The following is a 20933-nucleotide window of genomic DNA, read 5'->3' on the forward strand; positions in this document are numbered from 1 at the left end:
TAAGTTTCGCCATACGCTAAATTCATATGTTAAAATATACTGATCTTTGTGCGTATATACATATATTGTGACTACATTATTTAGTAAATAATAACTCGAACAAAATTCTCTTTTTAAATGAGTTACATCACGAATAAATTGAATATTAGATGGTATTCGTTATTTTTCTTGTAATACAACGCCATCTTCTGTCCATGAAGAAAAATATTTTACAAAATGACATAAAAGTCTCTATAAAATTTTACTAATAAAAAAATATCTAGTGCATATATATATATTTTCACATGCAAGTTCGCCTTAAATAATTAGCTACTTTTTGTACTTTTTTTTGTTACATATGTTAACATATGTTACATTACTTATAAGAATGACACTCGTTTAAGATTGTCAAATTATTATCATTGCGAATATACATTATATAATCTTTTTAATTTTCTTACATGAATTTATTTATTTTCCCCCTCTTGATACTTTTATCTTACGTTTCTTGACATGTTTTTTTACTTTAATTTTCCTTTTCTCTGCTTGTTGTTCTTTGACTGCTTTCTTACGCGCCTAAAATTAAAGATAATTTATACAATTAAATAATAGTGCAGAAAAAAAAACGTGTATCTTACTTTTTTACTGTCAGGGCTTTCGTTTCGGGGTCTAGCCGAATTTACAAATTTGCTCTTATTATCGTCGCTTTGTGTTTCGCTATCGTTTTCACTATCAGAATTATCACTATCTTCAGAAGAGGAAGAGCAACTGTTTTCTTCTTCTACATCTTTATTATTTTTTTTATGTTTATTAGCTAAGATCTCAGGTGTTTCTGCAGGCTTAGATAAATCTGCTTTTAAACCAATTAATGTCTTGTAAATCAAATCTTTCCCAGATTTTGCAAGATTTATATCACGTTCTACATTGACCACCTATAAAAGAATACACAAAATTAAAGTTTATATCTTTTAAATAGATATATTATTTAAATTTATTCAAATGAAAATTACACATTCCATGCATTTATAATCAATACCTGAGTTAATCTTTGAGGAATATAAGCTTGCTTAAAAACTGCCTCTTCTATTTGTTGCTGTGGATCAATTTCTTCATTTGCCTCTTGCATTTGGATATCTAGATATTCATCCATATTTTTTTCATTTATGGTTGGATCTGTTATGAAATCAAAGAGTGCTTGAAGTGACATAACTCCCACGTTGTGCTTTTTGAAAAAAGCTGAAAAGAATAATTAAAATATCAGAATCAAAAATCAGAAATGAATATTTTTAATATTCTAAGTAAAAATGTCATAAAATACTTTTCTGCCATACCTGTAATATTGCTACAGTCATTCCTTAGAAATTCAATTGCATTACAATGATCACGATCTACTGCTTGTGAAACATCAATGACTACAACCGATCCATTGTGATATAATATATTATATTCACTTAAATCAGCATGAACAAGCCTACACTTGTTATACATCTTCCACATAATTTCAATACACTCTCTATATAACATCCTCGATTTCGATTCTGTAAGTATAGCGTCCTTTAATTTAGGTGACGCCCAACCATCTGAACCCAGAAATTCCATCAGCAACATGTGACCACCATATAAAAGAGGTCGTGGTGCTCTGATACCACCTTGTTCCAAGCGCTTTAAATTGGAAAATTCCTTTTCTGCCCAGATTTTTACCATTTTGCGTGGATTGTGCAAAGAGTATACATGATCAAAACGATATTCTCCCCTAATGTATTTTTCCCGATTTTTAAATGTCAAGATTGATGTTCTATATATTTTTATAGCAATCTCATCTTGGTTTTTTGACTTCGCATAATATACATTGGCTTCTTTCCCAGTTGAAATACAACCATTTATTTCAGCTAATACTCCTCTTTCAAATAGTTTATGCAATTTCTTCTTGATGCGTGAATCCAAAACATTCTCAGTTGTTGCATGATCGCTCTTATCTTTCATTCTTATACGATCTTTATCAACACGTTTGTCATTTTCAATCAGTACATTGGCTACATGATCTGGCAATGATGGACCCGCATATTTCTCCAAGTTAATCTTATTCGCGTAACGAGTTAACAACTTATGTTTTGGTTGATAATTTGTTACCTTGGTAGATGCTTCTTGAGTGTTGAGTCTTTGTGAATTCATTTTTATAACAGCATTCTTATCTTCATATAAATCATAATCATTGTTACAGTAATCCTCATTGTCGGAGGAAAGACAATGATTCATCTTCAAAACACTTTGAAGAGAATCTTTGTCTTTACTCTGATGATTTTTGCATGTAATATGCAAATTGGCTACTTTTTCCTCAAATTGTACATGGGAATCGTCAAATGTTTTTTTTATTTTATTCTGTCTATGGAAAATAAAATATAAATAGTGGTGACTTTTTTTTTTAAATGTATAAAATATTTGTAATTTTGTAAATAATTTATATATCTTCAATTCTTATTTAGTAAGTTTTTTAGTAAGTTTATTAAGTTATAGGTTAATTTTTTAAATTAAAATGATAGTAATTATATTTAATTATTTATTATTTAATTTATAATTTAATAATTAAATATATTCATCTAAAGTATAATCTTACATGCAAGATATTTCATCCTCTTCTTCTGCATCACTAAATTGACCTTCTTCGAATTCTGACATGATTGAATATTTTTGACTTTGCAACATGTGTTAACACAAAATTTATTGCGCAAAGTTACGTATGTTGTATATATATACCAAGATCGGATTTTAAGCTGCAATCACATTATGCGGGTTGCTGGCTCGGTTGCAGTTGAAATTGACCAATCAGAATAAAGCAATTTGTTGACCGACTACTCTGATTGGTCAACTCCAATCGCAACGAAGCCCGCAACCCGTAGTGTGATTACGACTTTTATGCGTTTCGTTTAACACTAGAAAAGACTCGAATTATTTGATTGACCAATCAGAACGAAGAGATCTTTATTTTTTTCATTCTGATTGGTCAATTAAATGATTTAGCAGTATTCGTAGCATATCAAACAGAACACACTCACGATTAAATCATTTATTACAGTAATGTCATTGGTTGTTCTTCAGGATCTATTGATTTAATTTTTTAATCAATTTCTAGTAAATTTTTGCATTCCTTAACATTTTTGTTTATCTATATGTTTCATTATCTATGATTTAAACGTAAATTTGTTGTTTACATCAATATTTAAACTATCCAATTATGTTGAACTGATAGAGAGTAAGTTATTTTTTCAAAATTTCTGTATTAATATTGTTCTCTAACATGTTATAATATTTTAATATTATAATTTTATGTATATATTTAATACATATATTATTTCTGTCGTGCAATTAATATTATAGCTGATTTTATTTTTTAATTAATTAGAAATACATAAATGATTTAGTCTCTATATAGTTGATATTTATATACAAATAGAAAGTTAAATGTAATATTTTCCTTCTAATATTTTTTTTACTGTTAATATTTCTTTGTAACATAATTTATTGCATTAGAACACTAAATAAGATTGTTTTACATATGCTGTGTATATATGTTGTATAAACAGATATGTACGAACAAGATTATCCAGAAACATGTATCATATAAAATTAACATTAACAATTTTAACATCTTAACATCTTTAAATCTTAACATTAGCATAAGTTTATTTCTTTTAATAATATATAAATAGAATAAAAAAACGTATGCTTTATATAAATGTAAAAAAAGTTTCTATTTCGTCATTAAAATAGATTTAAAATTACGCTTGAAAAGTATCTTCGGACATATCAAACTCAAAATAACAATATTCAACCATGGAAAATATTATGCAATCTATACAAGGATGTAATGCCATTCGTTATACATCTTATAGAACTGCTGCAAAGATGCAGATATTACATAAAGAATTGAATAGTAAGTTTCTCATATTTCATCTAATTTCTTATAAAATTTTACTTTTTTTTTAAACTATTTTATTTTATATAGTGCAATATGTACAGTTGGAATTAATAGCAGCAGTATTTGAACGTCATAGACTTTCCATCACTGAGAATTGTGTTAATTTAGACTCAAGTGAGATTGAGGATGTTTTATCTGATATTTATTTTGCGGCACAGAAAGAAAGTAATTTTAATTTTGATGTTGATTTTGTAACAAAGCTTGCTACAAATTATATTTTGACTACTTTTGACAAGTAAGTTTTTGTTATTTTTTCTTTTTATTCTAAATAATATTAAGATATTAATAATTTTAGATGTTAAAATGTAATATGTATCTTTATAAATATATGTAATATCATCAATAAACAATTTCATAATGAAAAAGAAGATTCTGATAACTTTTTAACATTGCAGACAAAGTACTGGAAATATTTTAGTGTTTTCAGTAAAAGTTGCATTGGTATTATTGAGTAATGGTAAATTACAAGAAAAGTATGGATATTTGTATCAGCAACTAGCCGATCACAATGCATGTCTATCTAGAGCTGGTTTGCACACCTTATTAACAAATATTTGTAAAATAACAGAAATGCTTGGAGAAACTATAACATATGGATATGAACAAATTCAGACACATATAGATACCTGTTTTGTAAAGGTATAATGCAATTTATTTTGTATTCATTATTTTTATTAAAAATGAATTATTTTAAAACACATGAAAAATTAATATCTTTTAAAACACATTTTAGTCTCAAGGAGGTCTTGGAATTACTGAAGCAGAGTTTGCTACATGGATCATGCAGGAACCTCCTCTGCTTGTCTGGATAACAACATTCAATCGATTAAAATCTGCAGAACATAGTAAGTGACAGAATTAAATTGTTACATATAACAACAAAATATAACAAAATAAATTATATTTTTCTTTACAGTTGTACATAATATCAGATGTTCTTCATGTAAAATAACACCAATACAAGGACCAAGATATACATGCTTGAAATGCACAGGATATCATCAATGCCAAGAATGTTTTCTCTTAGGCAAAACATCAAACAAGCATAAGTTAAAGCATCCAATTCGTGAATTTTGCATGAAGGTATGTTAAAATTTCTTCTGTTATGTGAATTGAATTATTTAAAAGAATAATACTTTTGCAGACATCACATCGTGAAGTTACAAAACTAATCATTGAACTGATCAGGAATAAATTGAGATTATGTCCCACTAGAACAATCGCAATAGAGGATCCAGTTGCAAATGTTTCCAGGTTTGTGTAAACTGCACAATTTTATATATAATTGTACAATATTCTTAAACAACTTTTTTTACATATAGTAATGAAACAAGACGTATGGATTATGGTTCAGTGAGAAGTACCATTAAACGAAAGATTCTCAGCGACCCGCAAAAGGAACTACAAAGTATCATAATGCATTTGGAAGAGGAAAATCGACAACTGCAAATTGAATTGCTCGACATACAAGGCACCAAAGCAGAGAGATTACAACGTCATAGAGCGACCATCGAATCTCAATTGCAACGATTAAAAACGCTTAAGGTATATTAAGTGGAAAATTGTTTAGACATTGTTCATTAACACTGTGTTTAATTTTTACAGAAATACTTATTTACCGATATGACTCAAGTACCACAGATTATCACTCGTATGCAAAGCACTCCAATGTTACCGCCTTTATCATCCAGACTTACAGCATTGCCTTTAGAATTTGAATTAAGTCCGATTATTAGGCAAGACACTGCAGATCCACAAAAAACACTTCATAGAAAAGATAAATTAATATCAGATAGTTTTAATACCTCATCACCTATAGAGCATACAGGAGAAGATAATGCTAACGCTCTCTCTTGTGCTCAAGAGACTTTTACGAATTCTGGATTCGGTAATATACCAGAAAACAGTCGTATGGAATTAAGTACTTGGATTGGAGGTGAATATACCTGAATATACAAAATATATCGACATGAAAAATGATTATTGATAGATTTATGCAAATATGTATTGAATTAAATTTTAGGAACAAGAAGAGAATTGAGTACAGCTGACAGTGGTTTCTCTCAGTGGTTGGCTGCTGGCAATTCGAATTGCAAAAATAACTTTGTAGCTAATGCAGCAATTAGTAATACAAATAATGATTCATCGTTGATAGCTTCTCAATCACCTACAGGCATACATAGAGACAATACTCCATCTTCCTTACAACGACCTGACAAACATTCACAACATAGTAGTTTACAAAATATTCAAGGAGATCTTAATGATATACTAGACAGACTGCAAAATATGGTTGCCAATGACTATTTGCTTGATGGTAATTATAAAAAATAGAAAAGTAGAATAATAGATGTTAGATTTTTAAATATAGTAATTTTATAATAAAATTTTATCTCGATATATAATACACGTTAATGCAAATATGTATATATAGCTAATTTACATATGATTTCTGTAGAATCGTATGATGGCAATGACAATTGTAAATTGAAACGTGCCACAACAGAAATGGAAGATTTATTAACTGGCCTCATTGAAGGTATGGAATCTCGTAAAAGTAAACTTACTACTATTGTTTGAAGGATTAATACTTCAAATTTAAAATCTAAATATTATATATTTAAAAATTTATATTCTTTTTTTATGTTGCAATGACTTTTTCTTTTATGCATAATTTCAATAATAATCTTAAAAGCTCTTATCATTGGCATATTATGAAACATATAAATGTGCCATTTTATGATATTATGCATTATCCAAAGAAAGAATGTACTTAATTACTGTAAACAATAATGTGTATACAAAGATTTGAGATATCACACACTATAATCACATAGTTATATTTAATACAGTGATCAAATGTAATTATAGTCGTTATATTTGATAGACTAAAATATTTTTGACATTGTATGTGTATTTATATATCTGTGCAATCATGAAAGAAGTAATCTATATCTTGATATTCATATTGACAAAGAATTGTTTTATGATTATATATATATATAAAAATGCGGATAAGTTTTATATATAAATTTTATACATAGTCATACACATACATACGCGCGCATTTTTTTAAGAGTTATAATTTACTCCTAATTAGGTAATTATAATAAATCTTATTATATAATGCCAGAAGAATCATTTTATCTTCATTTAAATTTCCTTTATACATCAAATCAATTTGTTATTGTGTGCTTTTCATAAACATATATACTTTTGCACAAAACATATTTTATATCAAAGTAATTTTATTTTTATAAAATGAAAATTTTGCATACATACATTCCATCAAAACATAAAAGCGACAGATTTCTTTGCGTCCAATTATAAAACAAATATCTTATATTCTAAATTTAAGTCAATTTTACGACCCGACTAGATGATTGATCATGATATATAATCTACATAAAAGTAGAAAAATTTGTACAATATATAATAATGTTAGCATACCATATAAGAAGTCTTTGAAATTAATACTGAACAAATATATCAGACATTTATTACATGTCCTTCTCTAGATGTAGCGTATCAGTTAGATAGGTAATTTTGAAGAGCCTCGAGAAATGCGTTTTCTCTGACGGCCGATTTACCGGCCATGTCATTACACGGACATCACGATCGTACCATTGTTCTATGACGCGTCTGAAATAAAATTATATTTCACAGTTTACATATAAAAAATTCGTTCTTACAAATATATAGATATAAACTCACTAAACATTTGATTTGAATAAATTGCTACGTACGGATTGACTATGTCCTTGTGCAATATTATAGCAGAAATACCAATAATATAATAAACGAAGCGAGATAATAACCACTCGTATAAAATCTCCAAGACGCAAGCTGCCAAATGCTTAAACGGATTATGAAATCGTGCCGCGCTGGGCGCTACCAGGCCGGTATACGACACTCTCGAAAAATAATACGGCCTCCAAGCGAGACTCGAGACAATACGTGGCTCTTTCTTTCGAATCTGAATAAGATTAAGAGATAAAATTGAGTATTCACAGATGGAAAATATTTCCTCCTAGTGTATAAATTATTAATGTTTGAATAAAATTTTCATATGTACCATGTATATTATGATTGGATTGAAACTCGAGACGAGGCCTCTTTCAAATAACTTTGGATATTTTTTGTACATATCCAGAATAATTTGCACGATATCCATCCGTGCTTCTTTTATGTCTATAATTATTCTCTGTTCGCTATTCAGACATTCTTGCAGTGCATCTTCTAATAGCGCAATTCTCTCGCCATCAGAAAATTTGTCTCTATGATAAAAAATATACTTTCTTTCCATTAAAATACTCAGATATATATTACATTACTATATAAGGTGCATTTTATAAATTATGTAATTCTATAATTATATATAAATTATAATTAGACTGAAAAAATGTATATGTACATAATCATATGTAAACAAATAATTATAAATTATACAATCATACCTAAGTGGATGATTATAAGTTATATCTAACTCTCTCAATTCCTCCCATGTCATCTCACTAACTGTTCCTGTTTGGCCTGTAAGTCTTTCAATTGTTGGGTCATGGAATAATATTGGAATGTTATCTTTTGTTAGTCTTATATCAAGCTCTATAGCATTGCAACCCTTTCCCTTGCTCTGTAAAAAGTATAGATAATGTTAAGTATAATTAAATATTTTCGACATATATATGCATACATATATATATGCGTAGAAATATAAATATATAAATATTTCTAGTGAATAATTAGAAATACAATAGAAGTATTTAATGATTAAATAGGATGATTAAATATTATTGTTTTATATTGATAAATAACACTATATTAGTTCCTTTCATTTTACATTATCAAGCAGCAATTATGTTAAATAAGCCAATAACTAAAATACAAAAAAATATTTATATCTCAGTATTTTGTTGGACTAATGCAACAGGAATTTTACAAATATTTTATATAGCTTGATATATATTGAATTATATAATTTTACATTTCGGAAAGCCAGCAAACTGTTTTCAGGATAATCAAGTCCTCCACCACGATGAGCCACCACTCGCATGCAGTATTGCTCTTTGTGTTTTTCAGAATTATCTTTGTTTAAGAGGAGTGGGTTCACACCGAGCACTTCTTGGACAAATTTCATAGGCGGAGGGGATACTCTGGTCAATCTCAGTGCAATCACAATAATTAACGAGCCCCAAACAATCCAAGGAATGCAAAACTCGTATAGGACAGTGATTAATACACTCAACAATACTTGTAAAAATATCCATAATAAGGCGCTATTTAAGATTAATTCGATGATTCTGTGCATTTTTTTTTGGTGTTAATTCTTTACTACAGTTATGTACTTAAAAATTCCCTTGTCATGTACGAGAGAATTAGGCGAATACTGCGTAATCACGCAGTCTTATATTATTATTTAAGAAGAGAAATAGGCAAAAATTATTACTTCATAAAAAATTGTAATAGAAGCCGACAAGTATCGAAAAATGTGCGAAACTAAGCATGAGAATTCTTGTCGAGAGTATTTCACCGGCGATTCGTGCAAAACACATGATTCCTTTAATTTGCAAGTCGCACATTAAATTTTTTATATAACGTGCATTAATTTGCACGAATTCCAGAGCTTCTAAAGCATCGCAGATCGCTCGTGTGTAGAATTTAGACGTGTTTTGTAAACCAGAAGCTATCCTTCTCTCTCAATAAGACTCATCAAAGTGATTTTATCTTCCTTTCCATCTCACTGTTTTTTTCATTTATTCTTCTTTCATGCTCTTTTTCTCTCATTCGATCGATTGGCGGGCAATTTACACGGCAAGTATCTCATTCGGAAAATCAACACACAAATCACACGCCTACAACAAAAATGTTATACGATAACGAGTACGCAATCTCGAGGCTGGTTCTCTTATGGAGGATTCACACCGTCTCTTGTGTTTGATCCACGACATCCAATAGAAGAGTTTATTCTCTAAAAATGAAGACGTCATTAATTAGAATATTTTCTATTGGATCAAACTTACACGATGTAGTGTGAATCTTCCATTATGCGGTGCGATCAATGAATGCAGAATATACGAAGAAATAAATTAGATAAATTTGGACAAGAATCCTTTCATAAATCTTTCACATGCGCAAAGAAACCTCCGAATTAATTTGATGAAATTTCATTGACAGATATTTTTGAATGGATGTGTAAAAATAATAAATAATTTAGATTTACACGCATATCTTTCTTCACTCTAAATATACTCGTACTGTGTGTACTGGCTTACGTAATGCAAAAAAGGTTAAAAAAAAAGTATTACTTAACCTTGCGAGTTAAAAAAATGAATATGTATGAAATTTGTGACAAGCGAAAAAATTCGCCGCGAGATATGTAATTGGATTCGTGAAAGAGTACACTTTGGCGTCTTCATTCTTGATTAATAATCAAATACATAGCTGATTGTTGCGTGTGTACATAAATAGGGATTTTCACAATGACTGAGCATGCATATTAAAAAAACGATTATACATTCTCAGTGAAGCATCAAGTTATTCAACACGAAGCAACGAGACGTTTAAAAAAAATCTGTAGACATGGCTGGAATGAAGTCCAAAAAACCCAGTGCTCTCTCGAAATTTTATCTGGCGTCGTATAATCTCGGACAGACTTTGGGGTATATTGATTTTTTTTTATAATTTGTGAAATAACGAAATTTATAAAGATAGGAAACGAGTAACTTTTTCACCTTTCTCTAAAATATTTGCTTTTTAGAAATATTCTGTCTTTAAAAAATTTATTTATTAGTCTACTATTTTTACATAAAGAGCTTTTCTCTATATATTATATTTTCTTTTATATATTATTGCAACACATTTTCGAAAATAAAATTTTCTCTTTTATTTTAGATGGAGTTACATATTGTATCAAATTATACAACATTATATTAATCCTTCTCGTGAAACCTTGTGGGATAAAACAGAGCTAGCTGTAATTATTTTCCAAAATGCAGCTGTATTAGAGGTATTTATATTTTAAAAATATAAGCAGAAGCAAGTCATTTTTAAAATTAATAATTTGTAAATTTCTAGTGAGAACATTATTAGCAATAGTATTTGAAAGTGTTATGTAAAAGTTACATAATATAAAATTACATATTATACCCAGATAAGCACGATTGATCATATTCATTAATTATATTGCTATCATATTGAGTAATGATTATATGATCATATTGTTGTCAACAATTGTTATCATGCTTCATAAATAATTAACTATCTGGGTATATTGTACACATACACATACACGCATTATTTATTTGTGAATGGTTGGTTAAAAGCTTATTTTTTTCAGATATTACATGCAGCAACTGGACTGGTACCTTCCAATGTTATAATCACAACATTCCAAGTTTTCAGCCGTGTAATGGTTGTAGTCGGAGTCATCTTAGCTACTCCTTATAAATATGCTGCTGCATCTCCAGGACTTCCTCTAGCTCTCCTTGCATGGTCTATCACAGAAATCATTAGATACTTTTATTACTTTGCTCATCTTGTTAATTTTGTGCCACATATACTGGTCTGGCTCAGGTAAACAAATTTATTATTAAAAAATTTTTAATTTGATAGGTGTTGCTTAATTTGTATAAACATTAATTAAAATGTGACTTTAGATATACCATGTTTATTATACTGTATCCAATTGGTGTAACTGGTGAATTATTATGTTTTTATGCTGCTGTACAATATTCTAATGCTAATCCTGACTCATGGAGTTACGTTTTGCCAAACAAATGGAATTTCACATTTAGCTATTTGTATATTCTAATAACAGTTATGTTAGCTTACATACCACGTAAGTACACAATATATATACTCCACAAATATAAATAGATAAATAGATAGAATAGTATAAAAAATAAAATTATAAATTATATATACATTTTGTTGCAGTTTTTCCTCGTCTTTATATGCATATGTTTGTCCAAAGGCGCAAAATTCTCAATCCCAATGCTGTGGCTAAAAAAGTTCATTAGCTTTAAAGTTTATATATATAAAAAAATAAAAAATATAAAAATAGATTGCCATATATAAATTTCTATATAAATATATATGTATATAGGTGAAATGTGAAAAGTGGGAAAATTTATTTTGTACTAAATATTAATTTAAAGATATTAAATATATTATATACCATAAAATATTTATATTGTGTATTTTTTTTTATTCTGTTCAAGCTGCTAAGCTAACTATTTTTATTATCGATAATTATTGCATTATCTCAATTATTGAGACTAATTAAGGATAATTTTGAACTTTTCCTTTAGCGATATGATATCGATTATCGATTGCAATTTAAAATTTTCACAAGTGAAAAGAGGTTATGTGTTTACATGAGAGTTTATATGTTTTGTGAATCGGAAGAAAGAGGAAATATATTACAAATCTGTAAAATTACTTAAAACTTCATCCGATAATTTTTTTCTTGATGTAATCACGATTGTCAACATTCAGTTCTCAATATCATTTAGGAAGAATTTAATATTATTAAAGAAAAAGGAATCTTCCAATAATAAACATAACCTTAAAGATTTGTTCACGCGTTTATTATTAACTATCTATTTTAGATTTAAGATATACAATGAAGATCACGCAAGTATTATACAAGCAACACATAGGCAGACAGATGAAAAAAATTTGGTACGTAAAACGAGAACGCCAAATAAATAATGACAAGACAGATAAATATTTGTTCAGGAAATATGGGATTGAAGTAAAGGATGCTTTAGAAGTGAGCGCTCCAAAACAGACTTTTACAAAGTACTTTTTTAAAAATCTATTTTACAAATTATTTCATATATCGCATGTATTTAATTAATATCAATTGCAAATTATATTTTATATCAGGATCAAAATAGAAGGACTCAGACCGAAATTACTTTTTGATGAAACACATCCTGATTGGAAAGCTCAGACTTGTTTAATATTTCAAAATCATAATGTTCTGCAAGAAGGTTTTTGTCAAGCACAAATATTAACAAATACTGTGTGTTTGCCAGATAGCTCTCCAAATTATATACAAGATTCACTTCCAGAGCTACCAGATTATATAGATAACATAGTAAAAAGGTATATTAAATTTTTTTTTTTTCAAATCATATTCATCTCATATATATCATAATTTTTTGTTATTTTTAGGATAATTTATACTTCAAATATATTTGATGCTCATCAAGATAAGTTACCAAAGATAAAAGATCCTGAAAGACCTGCATGGGTATTTCCCAGAACTTATGGCTTAAGCGATTGCAGAAAAATGTTAGCAAATTAAGAATTATTTTGACAATTTATATATTTATTTTTTAATCATATACTTGTTATTTTCAAAGGCGGAGTTTGTCCAGAAAAATCTTGCAATTATGTGAATCTCTGTCTGGCCCAGATATTGCAAAAAAACGATGCATATTGTATGATGGGATTACAAAATTAAATTTAGGTAATCTGTAACTATATATTTAAAGATATTAAGTATTATATGTATAATATAAATATTGCATAATATAAAAATATTTTACCAGAAAAAGATTCAGATCTCTTCCAATTCACCTTAAGCTCAGATGTCATGATCATGTCAGCAAGTCCTCTAAAACCATTGGAAAGTTCTGATTGCAATATGGAAATAAATCTTCCAAACATCTATCCGTTGCATCATACTATTAATTTGGATCAGACAAATATTTATAAAACTGGAGACATATATCGTAAGTTTAGTTACTCTTGTTATATTCAATATATACATTGTTTTCATAATATGACAGGTATATTGTATCCAACAGCTGTCAGCGCAACAACGCCTTGGAGAAACGTCCATACTATCTTTGTACATTACGACCCAGTGGAAGTAAAAAATTTGACGGAATTGTCTGTAACAGAAAGCCAGATTCTTGGTCGCACCATGATAAAAGCATACACGATGGCAGCGTTTTGTGCAAGACAAAAATTCGGCTCATCCGTAAAAAAATTACCAGAACCTGTGACCCTGCAGTGCATTCAATCGGACGGGAAAAACTATCATTTTTTCATATTTCAACTTAATTCGTTAGACGCTAATGACGTCAGTGTGAAAAATTTTTGGTACGCTCTACCGCCATTAACACTCTACAAAAAAGCCGAATATTTAAATGCCAAACCTGTAGTCATGGGTTATAATCCGAAAGTGTTCAGGAGGATATTAGCATTTTACAGGAATGATAATTAAATAAAATCTGTTAAGTTAACTGAAGCCATTGATGGATTTTTAATTTTTTCTATGTGTATATCTTTCATATAGATCATATATCATTAACATACAGCATATATACAACATTATTACATGATACTTAGAAGATTTTCGAAAAGTGTCGTTGCTTGGACATTTGGATTGATTTCTTTTGGTTTTACACGTAAACGATGATCCTGTGGTAGCTTTATTAGATGCTTCATTGATGGATAAGGTTTGGAGTAAAAATATATGTGACATAATGCCTATAACAATTTATCAATTTTGTTTATATCACATATATATATATATATATATATATATATGTATGTGTGTTTATATATGCAATCTTATATTATAGTACCTGCTCAGCTGTCAGACGTTTTGATGAATTGTAAATCAAAATTTGCCTGATTAAATCGGTAGCTTCTGGTTGGGCGTCTTGAATAATACTCTCCCATGATGTACTTTTGTGATAAGGAAAACTAATTTTATTGTAGTCTGGTAATGAAGCCAATTCAGGCCACGATTCAGATGTAGGAGAGCCTAAATACTTCAAAACTATAGCTAGCTGTTCAATGTCAGTTTCACCCTGTTGTAATTTTATACGTACAATATCAAGATTTTATATCATATATTTTATCAATTTATTTTAATGAAAGTGGGATATTTACTGGAAATAATGGAGAAGTGTTTAACATCTCGCCAAATATGCAGCCAATTGACCACATGTCGATTGCGGATGTGTAATATCGCGCTCCATAAAGCAATTCCGGTGCTCGGTACCATCTTGTGGCGACCTGATGCGAATACGCTTTCGTACTATCCTTCCACATCAATCTACTTAAGCCAAAATCTGCGATTTTCAAGATACCTTCTGCGCTAATTAATAGATTTGCAGGTTTTAAGTCCTAAAAGTACAATTTCAAAAACTTTAATATTGGGAGAAATTGCATCTATAAATCTCAAACTAGGAATAATTTTGAAGAGGAATATTTTAATACCCTGTGTATTATGTGTTTTCCATGTACATATGCCATACCCTCCAACAACATTTTCATATATGTTTTAATTTGCGCCGGCGTCAAGGATATGTCAGTATCTCTCAACACTTCCCATAAACCTGATGGCATGTATTCAAATACCATTATAAAATCCAAGCCACTTGGGAAAGCATCCAATAATGCAACAACCTGCGAGTAAATTGTGGTAAATGCAATAACATTTTTAATTTAAAATATAAATAAATGTTTTAAAAATACAATTAATTTCTTGTTTCAGGCTAATTTAAGAAAATTAAAAAGAAAAAAATATACATAAGGATGCTCGAGTTGCTGTAAACTTTTCACTTCGCGTATGATGGATGCGGGTAGACCATCTTCAGTTCTTTTAATTAGGATTTTCTTCAGTGCCACATCCTGATCCCTGGACACATCATGTGCTTTCAAAACTAAGCCTTGCGCTCCTTCACCAATTTGACCATTGATGATATATTTCTCCATATCCTATTTTATCTTAACCATTTATATTGCAAATATTATATTATGGATATAAATAATATATTCATATATAATTAAATAATATATATTTATTATTCAAGTTACATATTTAACTATAATGCAATATTAAAATATTCTTCATGCGTGAATTTTATATAAAGATCCCTATTTAATAAAAAATATGTATTAAATAAATATCTGTGAAAGATGGCACTGTTTGCTAGCATATTTTTATATTGACATTTAAGAAATTAATTATTAGTGCACATATGATTATCCTGTAAAGAGAACGTGTTTTCATAAATGTGTTCAAACAGTTCCATGGTTACCAATGTGATATATATATATATATATATATATATATATATAGTGTGCTGGGTGTGGCGTGTGTGTGTGGGTATGGGTGTGTGTCACATACGTCACGATTCACATACCCATGTAAATCGTGTTTTGCGCATGTCAAGTGTCCATAGATTGGCTTAATGTCATGCGCGAGTATATGCGTATAATATATATGTGTTGATATATACTTTATAATATTTTACAATCGCAGGAAACAGCGATTAATTTGTGACTATTTCAACAATTTAAATATAAAGTTAATGACTGTACATATTTAGGTTATTTAAAAGCCACGTATGTATATATGTTTGAAAAATAGGTTACACATGAATAAGTTACATAATTGAATAAAACGAGAAATAATATCGACGAAAAAAATGAAGCAACAAATAATTGATTCCAAAGTAAATCCTAATGCAACTGGAGAAGCTGACGATTGTCTCTTTGAATATTTGCATGCCGAACTGGTCAATTATGTTCTGAGTAAATCATCTAATACTGCAGTAAGTAATGAATATAAGATGGTAGCAATAAAAATGCTTGCATGTATTGTAATATTTTCTCCATTATAAATATTTATATTTATATTTATTATAAAAAATTTTTTTGACTGAAAATATATATATCGACATATATGTATCTCAAAAGGAAGGCGAAGAAGAGCTCTCGCGTTTGGAATGGATGGGATTCAGTGTTGGATACAGGATTATTGAACGATTAACAAGAGAATGGAGCAGATTCAAGGATGAACTGGATATGATCAAGTTTATTTGCACAGATTTTTGGTCCAGTTTATATCACAAACAAATCGATAATCTCAGAACTAATCATCATGGAGTTTATGTGCTACAAGATAATGCCTTCAGATTATTAGATAAAGTTGGTACAAGTAACAGCAAGCAGTATCTTAAAGAGAGTCCTCGTCTGCTGGCCTTCACTTGTGGTCTCCTCAGAGGTAGTTTAGCAAATCTTGGTATTATCAGTACTGTTACAGCAGAAACTACTACATTACCAAGCTGTAAGTTTCATGTTCAAGTTCAAAAAATTTAATAGCTGCTCTATTATGATTTGAAAAACAAAAAGGCATAGAGATATAGGTATGGAGATATGTAAGAAAAATATATATGATAAAATTTTGTGTATTTATTAAATATAAGGAAATAGATATTTATTATACATTCTTTGCATTTTTTGAGTTTAATCAAAAGGGATCATTAATTTTCCAGAAGAGTAGTTTCATAAAAATCTTCCCAACAAACGCAGAATATTGCAGCAATATTACAATATTGCAGCAATGTAGCTGCAATATTTTGGTTTGCTGAGTTATATAAAACATATGTAAATCTCACGTAAAACACATTTTCTTTTATATATTCAATTATGAACATTTGAATGAACATTTTTATTCTAAAGTACATCCACACAGATATATATTGGTTCATAACTTTATTATATATATTTGTACTCACTTCTGTTAATTACATGATTTATAAAACCATTATAAAAATGGATATACAAAACTTAAACGCTTAAAAGCTATAAATGCTGAGAAGTACTAAACAAAATTGTATTAAAATTTCAAATAAGAATTCAATTCTTCCTATTGGCAACTTTTTTCATTGTAGAGATATAAGTACTAAATTAATTTCAAATAAGATATAAGTACAAAAAATAATAACTATAATAAGTACAAAAAATAATAGCTATAATAAGTACAAAAAATAATAGCTATAATAAGTACAAAAAATAATAGCAAATAATATTTGAAAAAAAAAAAATCAAATAATAAATCAATTATCAAATAATAATCAAATCAATTATCAAATAATAAAATTTAATAATAATGCAGCAAGGAATTCTAACATCTTGTTCAATCTCGTTCTTGTATTTATAGCTTCTTAATTATCCAAATACACAGATATTGTATAAATGACAATCTTGCCTTATCAAATGAGAGAATTTTACAAAATGCCATTACTCTGTGCTGCATTATCAACCTTAATTATGAAATTAAAAATGTCATTTTGATTTACAATTCCGACTAAAGCATTATCGTTATTTAAAACTACAGCGTAAGATTCTTTTTCAAGAATATGTGATAGTTTGCCCAATGTAATTGAGATCGTAACTTTTGTAAACTGTTTGATCGCGACTTTCTCCGCGCAATCCGTTCCCTTCACCGCACCAGAAATCAAATTAGACAAAAGCGCATTTGATGTGATAACACCTTTTACATGTGTTTTCTCGTTATCGGTTACCAATAATTGTTGAATGTTAGTAGCAGTTTTAAGAAAATCCACAGCATCTTGACATGACATTCCCTTTGGTAATAATGTAGGTTTATTTAATGTTAAATTCAATAATGGTATATTCCACCACCATTTGTTTGTCTCTATGGAAGTTTGGCACGTCTAAAGAAAAAAAAAAGATTATGATTTATTAGGATACATCTTATATACTTTCATAACAATATGTAAATATACAATATGATATCTTAGATATATTTTACCAAAAAATCTCTGGCTTCCATCCATTGATCTGATACAAACTTTGTCATGTAGTTACGTATGCCATCTGGCAAGAGAACGATTAAACGTTTATCTGCCGGCAGATTTTTAGCGACTTTAATTGCTGCTGCAAGTGCCGCTCCACTACTACCTCCGCATAATAATCCTTCCTCACGAATTAATGCACGTGCTGCGTTTAGTGACTCACAATCCTCAGTCTTTATCCACATATCAATAATATTAAGATCCAAGACCGTCGGTACAAAGTCATATCTGGAAAATATAAAAAATTTATTTGATTATTTTTATTTTATATAAAATGAGAACATTTCATTAAAACATTATGTTATACATTATGTTATAGTTATTATTTTCTATACATAGTATAATACATACCCAATTCCTTCTACTTCGTAGAAACCACCGTTCCCTTTATTCAACTCAGATGGCTGTGCTAAAATGCTTCCTATAGGATCCGCGCCAATAATTTTTATATCAGGCGACAATTCTTTTAATTTACGCCCGATTCCGGTGACAGTTCCTCCAGTACCAGCGCCAGCAACTACATAATCTATTTTCCCATCACATTGATCCCAAAGTTCAGTCGCAGTTAAATCATAATGTGCCAATGGATTACCAGGATTAGTATACTGTATATTATATTAATAGATAAATTAGTTTTACTTAAAATAGAGAATTAAAATGAAGGATATGTTACCTGATCTAAGACAATACTATTCGGTATCTCTCTTTGTAATTTTTGAGCAACACTGATATGCGCTTCTGGACTATGCCAAGCAGCTTCAGTTGGCGTTCTCACAATTTCCGCACCGAGAGCGCGAAGCACATAGACTTTTTCATTAGACATTTTCTCTGGCATCACAATGATGCATTTATAGCCCTTGACTGCCGCAACCATTGCTAGACCAATTCCAGTATTGCCACTTGTTGGTTCAATAATTGTATATCCTGGCTTTATCAATCCCTTTTCTTCTGCATCCTGTATCATTCTATGCGCTATTCGATCTTTTACAGATCCACCAGGATTAAAGAATTCACATTTTACATCTGTGTAAAAAAATAACAATAGTTGATAAAAAAAATTTCTCGAAGTATCAACTTTTCTTTCATTTATAAGATATGATATAAAAATTTTTTCTAACATATTTCACATTTGATTCCATGAGATTTAGGAATATTATTGAGCCGAATGAGAGGTGTCTGACCGATTGCACTTAAAATGTCAGGTAATATTTTGTTGCGATTTGGTATCCTGTAGAAAACAAAATAATGACATTTATTCCCAGGTAGCAAGATAACGTCTAAAGACGTCTTTAAGACGTTTTTAGATGTCATCTTGCTACCTAGGTTGGCACATTTCTCTTGTATATTTTATTATAATATTTTATTGTATTACAATATTAAACACATGATATTTTAAAAATCTGTGCAATATTACAATAATCTACATAAATAAATCTAATGATAAAGCTAAAATTACATTATGAAAATTTTTCATCTGTTATTATAGTTACATTTATTTGTATAATATATATTATAACTTGTGGCAATATTTATTTCAAATTTTACACTTTTATTTGACTATATTTTTAATTTTAATGTCATATAATCTAAATTTTGATACTAAATTTAATAGAAGAATTTAATAACAGAAAATATTAAAAATTTTTAATTATTAAAATGTAAAAATTAATATAGTATGTGTAACATATGGCAAAATTGGAAGGATATGTAAATTATGTTTTATCTATAAAATTTTAGTTCTAATACTTTCCAACTTACTCCATTCGTTTTGTGTGAGGTGAATTTTCTTCATTTGCTTTCCATGTGCACTTAGATGGTCTATCTGGTCGCTTTAGGTCCATTATTGCAATTTTTTCTTTCTAAGTAGTTTGTAATCAAGTAAACTTTTTTCTAGAGAGAAAATAAGTTGCAATAAATTATGAAATATTCTTAAATGAAATTAAAAATATCAATCATGTAATAATTTGATGTGACATGTACAGTTCTGATTTGTAATATTATTATATAGCTTTATTTTTTTTACAATTGAAAAAATTTCAATATTTCAGAAAGAGGAAACAAATAAAAAAGTAAAGAAAAAGCAAGTAACGTAAAGAAAATATCAATATGTGCTAAATATTACTCTTGAACTGCTGTATTAAATATTACTCTTGAATTACTGATTTAAAGATGAACGCACGTCTTATCAAACGATATCACAAGTAAGATATAAGATTTCAAATCACTAAGCAAATCCAAGTGACCAGTCATCCACTATATATATAATGAATCACTACTGTGTGATATAGTATACATTATACTTTTCGCCTATAATGCACGTGGTTTGTACACTATGTAGCGATTTT

At 28.9% G+C, this 20933-nt stretch overlaps 8 protein-coding genes across 13 annotated transcripts; 4 read left to right on the top strand and 4 right to left on the bottom strand.

Moving 5' to 3' along the window:
* Positions 1-420: 420 nt before the first annotated feature.
* LOC105255794 (serine/threonine-protein kinase RIO1) lies at positions 421-2730 on the bottom strand. Of its 2 annotated transcripts, none has more exons than XM_011265292.3 (5): positions 2594-2730; positions 1311-2362; positions 1016-1215; positions 618-911; positions 421-555 (listed from the first exon to the last, which is right to left on the bottom strand). In XM_011265292.3, exons 1-5 carry the CDS (start codon positions 2680-2682, stop codon positions 451-453), a joined length of 1740 nt encoding a protein of 579 aa, XP_011263594.1. In that variant the 5' UTR covers positions 2683-2730; the 3' UTR covers positions 421-450. The 2 variants fall into 2 exon arrangements, with proteins under 2 accessions (XP_011263594.1, XP_025268136.1); XM_025412351.1 differs by having other exon boundaries at positions 451-555; positions 1311-2358; positions 2594-2718.
* A 435-nt stretch (positions 2731-3165) lies between these two features.
* On the top strand, positions 3166-6946 carry LOC105255795 (dystrophin). The gene is made up of 11 exons (XM_025412350.1): positions 3166-3229; positions 3748-3910; positions 3983-4190; positions 4351-4594; positions 4689-4800; positions 4872-5038; positions 5100-5209; positions 5278-5500; positions 5561-5891; positions 5979-6272; positions 6414-6946. The coding sequence occupies exons 2-11, from the start codon at positions 3811-3813 to the stop codon at positions 6533-6535; spliced, it is 1911 nt and encodes a 636-aa protein (XP_025268135.1). The 5' UTR covers positions 3166-3229; positions 3748-3810; the 3' UTR covers positions 6536-6946.
* Positions 6947-7212: 266 nt separating this feature from the next.
* On the bottom strand, positions 7213-9395 carry LOC105255796 (glycerophosphodiester phosphodiesterase 1). The gene is made up of 5 exons (XM_011265295.2): positions 8940-9395; positions 8413-8588; positions 8031-8232; positions 7702-7931; positions 7213-7597 (listed from the first exon to the last, which is right to left on the bottom strand). The coding sequence occupies exons 1-5, from the start codon at positions 9261-9263 to the stop codon at positions 7456-7458; spliced, it is 1074 nt and encodes a 357-aa protein (XP_011263597.1). The 5' UTR covers positions 9264-9395; the 3' UTR covers positions 7213-7455.
* Positions 9396-10147: 752 nt separating this feature from the next.
* Positions 10148-12099, top strand: LOC105255797 (very-long-chain (3R)-3-hydroxyacyl-CoA dehydratase 2). Its single transcript, XM_011265296.3, has 5 exons — positions 10148-10614; positions 10847-10961; positions 11292-11527; positions 11611-11792; positions 11891-12099. Exons 1-5 carry the CDS (start codon positions 10535-10537, stop codon positions 11971-11973), a joined length of 696 nt encoding a protein of 231 aa, XP_011263598.1. The 5' UTR covers positions 10148-10534; the 3' UTR covers positions 11974-12099.
* A 213-nt stretch (positions 12100-12312) lies between these two features.
* Positions 12313-14291, top strand: LOC105255799 (39S ribosomal protein L37, mitochondrial). 2 transcript variants are annotated; one of them, XM_011265298.3, is made up of 7 exons: positions 12313-12427; positions 12565-12757; positions 12845-13066; positions 13136-13255; positions 13327-13433; positions 13516-13698; positions 13774-14195. In XM_011265298.3, exons 2-7 carry the CDS (start codon positions 12579-12581, stop codon positions 14193-14195), a joined length of 1233 nt encoding a protein of 410 aa, XP_011263600.1. In that variant the 5' UTR covers positions 12313-12427; positions 12565-12578. The 2 variants fall into 2 exon arrangements, with proteins under 2 accessions (XP_011263600.1, XP_025268063.1); XM_025412278.1 differs by lacking the exon at positions 12313-12427 and having other exon boundaries at positions 12434-12757; positions 13774-14291.
* Positions 14206-15737, bottom strand: LOC105255798 (cyclin-dependent kinase 20). The gene is made up of 5 exons (XM_011265297.2): positions 15512-15737; positions 15200-15388; positions 14870-15106; positions 14560-14787; positions 14206-14461 (listed from the first exon to the last, which is right to left on the bottom strand). Exons 1-5 carry the CDS (start codon positions 15695-15697, stop codon positions 14306-14308), a joined length of 996 nt encoding a protein of 331 aa, XP_011263599.1. The 5' UTR covers positions 15698-15737; the 3' UTR covers positions 14206-14305.
* Positions 15738-16149: 412 nt separating this feature from the next.
* On the top strand, positions 16150-17175 carry LOC105255801 (trafficking protein particle complex subunit 6B). Its single transcript, XM_011265299.3, has 2 exons — positions 16150-16539; positions 16685-17175. Exons 1-2 carry the CDS (start codon positions 16414-16416, stop codon positions 17084-17086), a joined length of 528 nt encoding a protein of 175 aa, XP_011263601.1. The 5' UTR covers positions 16150-16413; the 3' UTR covers positions 17087-17175.
* A 688-nt stretch (positions 17176-17863) lies between these two features.
* On the bottom strand, positions 17864-20871 carry LOC105255802 (cystathionine beta-synthase). 4 transcript variants are annotated; one of them, XM_011265300.3, is made up of 7 exons: positions 20711-20871; positions 20347-20478; positions 19707-19816; positions 19262-19611; positions 18940-19193; positions 18546-18816; positions 17864-18447 (listed from the first exon to the last, which is right to left on the bottom strand). In XM_011265300.3, the coding sequence occupies exons 2-7, from the start codon at positions 20427-20429 to the stop codon at positions 17998-18000; spliced, it is 1518 nt and encodes a 505-aa protein (XP_011263602.1). In that variant the 5' UTR covers positions 20430-20478; positions 20711-20871; the 3' UTR covers positions 17864-17997. The 4 variants fall into 4 exon arrangements, with proteins under 4 accessions (XP_011263602.1, XP_011263603.1, XP_011263604.1 ...); XM_011265301.3 differs by having other exon boundaries at positions 17998-18447; positions 20768-20871; XM_011265302.3 differs by having other exon boundaries at positions 17998-18447; positions 20748-20871.
* Between the last annotated feature and the right edge of the window lie 62 nt (positions 20872-20933).

The sequence above is a fragment of the Camponotus floridanus genome, unplaced genomic scaffold (assembly GCF_003227725.1).
Source record: "Camponotus floridanus strain SB8 unplaced genomic scaffold, Cflo_v7.5 scaffold5, whole genome shotgun sequence".
Classification (NCBI taxonomy): Eukaryota; Metazoa; Arthropoda; class Insecta; order Hymenoptera; family Formicidae; genus Camponotus; species Camponotus floridanus.

What these genes read in the sequence shown, in the direction of transcription:
- LOC105255794 (XM_011265292.3), bottom strand. Translation starts at nt 2,682, where the DNA reads ATGTTGCAAAGTCAAAAATATTCAATCATGTCAGAATTCGAAGAAGGT. An exon ending in TGACTGTAGCAATATTACAG is followed by an intron (nt 1,216 to 1,310) that starts GTATGGCAGAAA and finishes TATTCTTTTCAG; the next exon opens with CTTTTTTCAAAAAGCACAAC. An exon ending in TTCCTCAAAGATTAACTCAG is followed by an intron (nt 912 to 1,015) that starts GTATTGATTATA and finishes ATTCTTTTATAG; the next exon opens with GTGGTCAATGTAGAACGTGA.
- LOC105255795 (XM_025412350.1), top strand. Translation starts at nt 3,811, where the DNA reads ATGGAAAATATTATGCAATCTATACAAGGATGTAATGCCATTCGTTAT. An exon ending in TAGATACCTGTTTTGTAAAG is followed by an intron (nt 4,595 to 4,688) that starts GTATAATGCAAT and finishes AACACATTTTAG; the next exon opens with TCTCAAGGAGGTCTTGGAAT. An exon ending in CAATGACTATTTGCTTGATG is followed by an intron (nt 6,273 to 6,413) that starts GTAATTATAAAA and finishes TGATTTCTGTAG; the next exon opens with AATCGTATGATGGCAATGAC.
- LOC105255796 (XM_011265295.2), bottom strand. Translation starts at nt 9,263, where the DNA reads ATGCACAGAATCATCGAATTAATCTTAAATAGCGCCTTATTATGGATA. An exon ending in GTTTGCTGGCTTTCCGAAAT is followed by an intron (nt 8,589 to 8,939) that starts GTAAAATTATAT and finishes TACTTTTTACAG; the next exon opens with AGCAAGGGAAAGGGTTGCAA. An exon ending in ATCCAATCATAATATACATG is followed by an intron (nt 7,932 to 8,030) that starts GTACATATGAAA and finishes AATCTTATTCAG; the next exon opens with ATTCGAAAGAAAGAGCCACG.
- LOC105255797 (XM_011265296.3), top strand. Translation starts at nt 10,535, where the DNA reads ATGGCTGGAATGAAGTCCAAAAAACCCAGTGCTCTCTCGAAATTTTAT. An exon ending in AAAATGCAGCTGTATTAGAG is followed by an intron (nt 10,962 to 11,291) that starts GTATTTATATTT and finishes TATTTTTTTCAG; the next exon opens with ATATTACATGCAGCAACTGG. An exon ending in TATGTTAGCTTACATACCAC is followed by an intron (nt 11,793 to 11,890) that starts GTAAGTACACAA and finishes ATTTTGTTGCAG; the next exon opens with TTTTTCCTCGTCTTTATATG.
- LOC105255799 (XM_011265298.3), top strand. Translation starts at nt 12,579, where the DNA reads ATGAAGATCACGCAAGTATTATACAAGCAACACATAGGCAGACAGATG. An exon ending in GATTACAAAATTAAATTTAG is followed by an intron (nt 13,434 to 13,515) that starts GTAATCTGTAAC and finishes ATATTTTACCAG; the next exon opens with AAAAAGATTCAGATCTCTTC. An exon ending in TAAAACTGGAGACATATATC is followed by an intron (nt 13,699 to 13,773) that starts GTAAGTTTAGTT and finishes TGTATCCAACAG; the next exon opens with CTGTCAGCGCAACAACGCCT.
- LOC105255798 (XM_011265297.2), bottom strand. Translation starts at nt 15,697, where the DNA reads ATGGAGAAATATATCATCAATGGTCAAATTGGTGAAGGAGCGCAAGGC. An exon ending in AGCAACTCGAGCATCCTTAT is followed by an intron (nt 15,389 to 15,511) that starts GTATATTTTTTT and finishes ATTTACTCGCAG; the next exon opens with GTTGTTGCATTATTGGATGC. An exon ending in GAAAACACATAATACACAGG is followed by an intron (nt 15,107 to 15,199) that starts GTATTAAAATAT and finishes TTGTACTTTTAG; the next exon opens with GACTTAAAACCTGCAAATCT.
- LOC105255801 (XM_011265299.3), top strand. Translation starts at nt 16,414, where the DNA reads ATGAAGCAACAAATAATTGATTCCAAAGTAAATCCTAATGCAACTGGA. An exon ending in GTAAATCATCTAATACTGCA is followed by an intron (nt 16,540 to 16,684) that starts GTAAGTAATGAA and finishes GTATCTCAAAAG; the next exon opens with GAAGGCGAAGAAGAGCTCTC.
- LOC105255802 (XM_011265300.3), bottom strand. Translation starts at nt 20,429, where the DNA reads ATGGACCTAAAGCGACCAGATAGACCATCTAAGTGCACATGGAAAGCA. An exon ending in ATAGTATTGTCTTAGATCAG is followed by an intron (nt 19,194 to 19,261) that starts GTAACATATCCT and finishes TATAATATACAG; the next exon opens with TATACTAATCCTGGTAATCC. An exon ending in TGGAAGCCAGAGATTTTTTG is followed by an intron (nt 18,448 to 18,545) that starts GTAAAATATATC and finishes TTTTTTCTTTAG; the next exon opens with ACGTGCCAAACTTCCATAGA.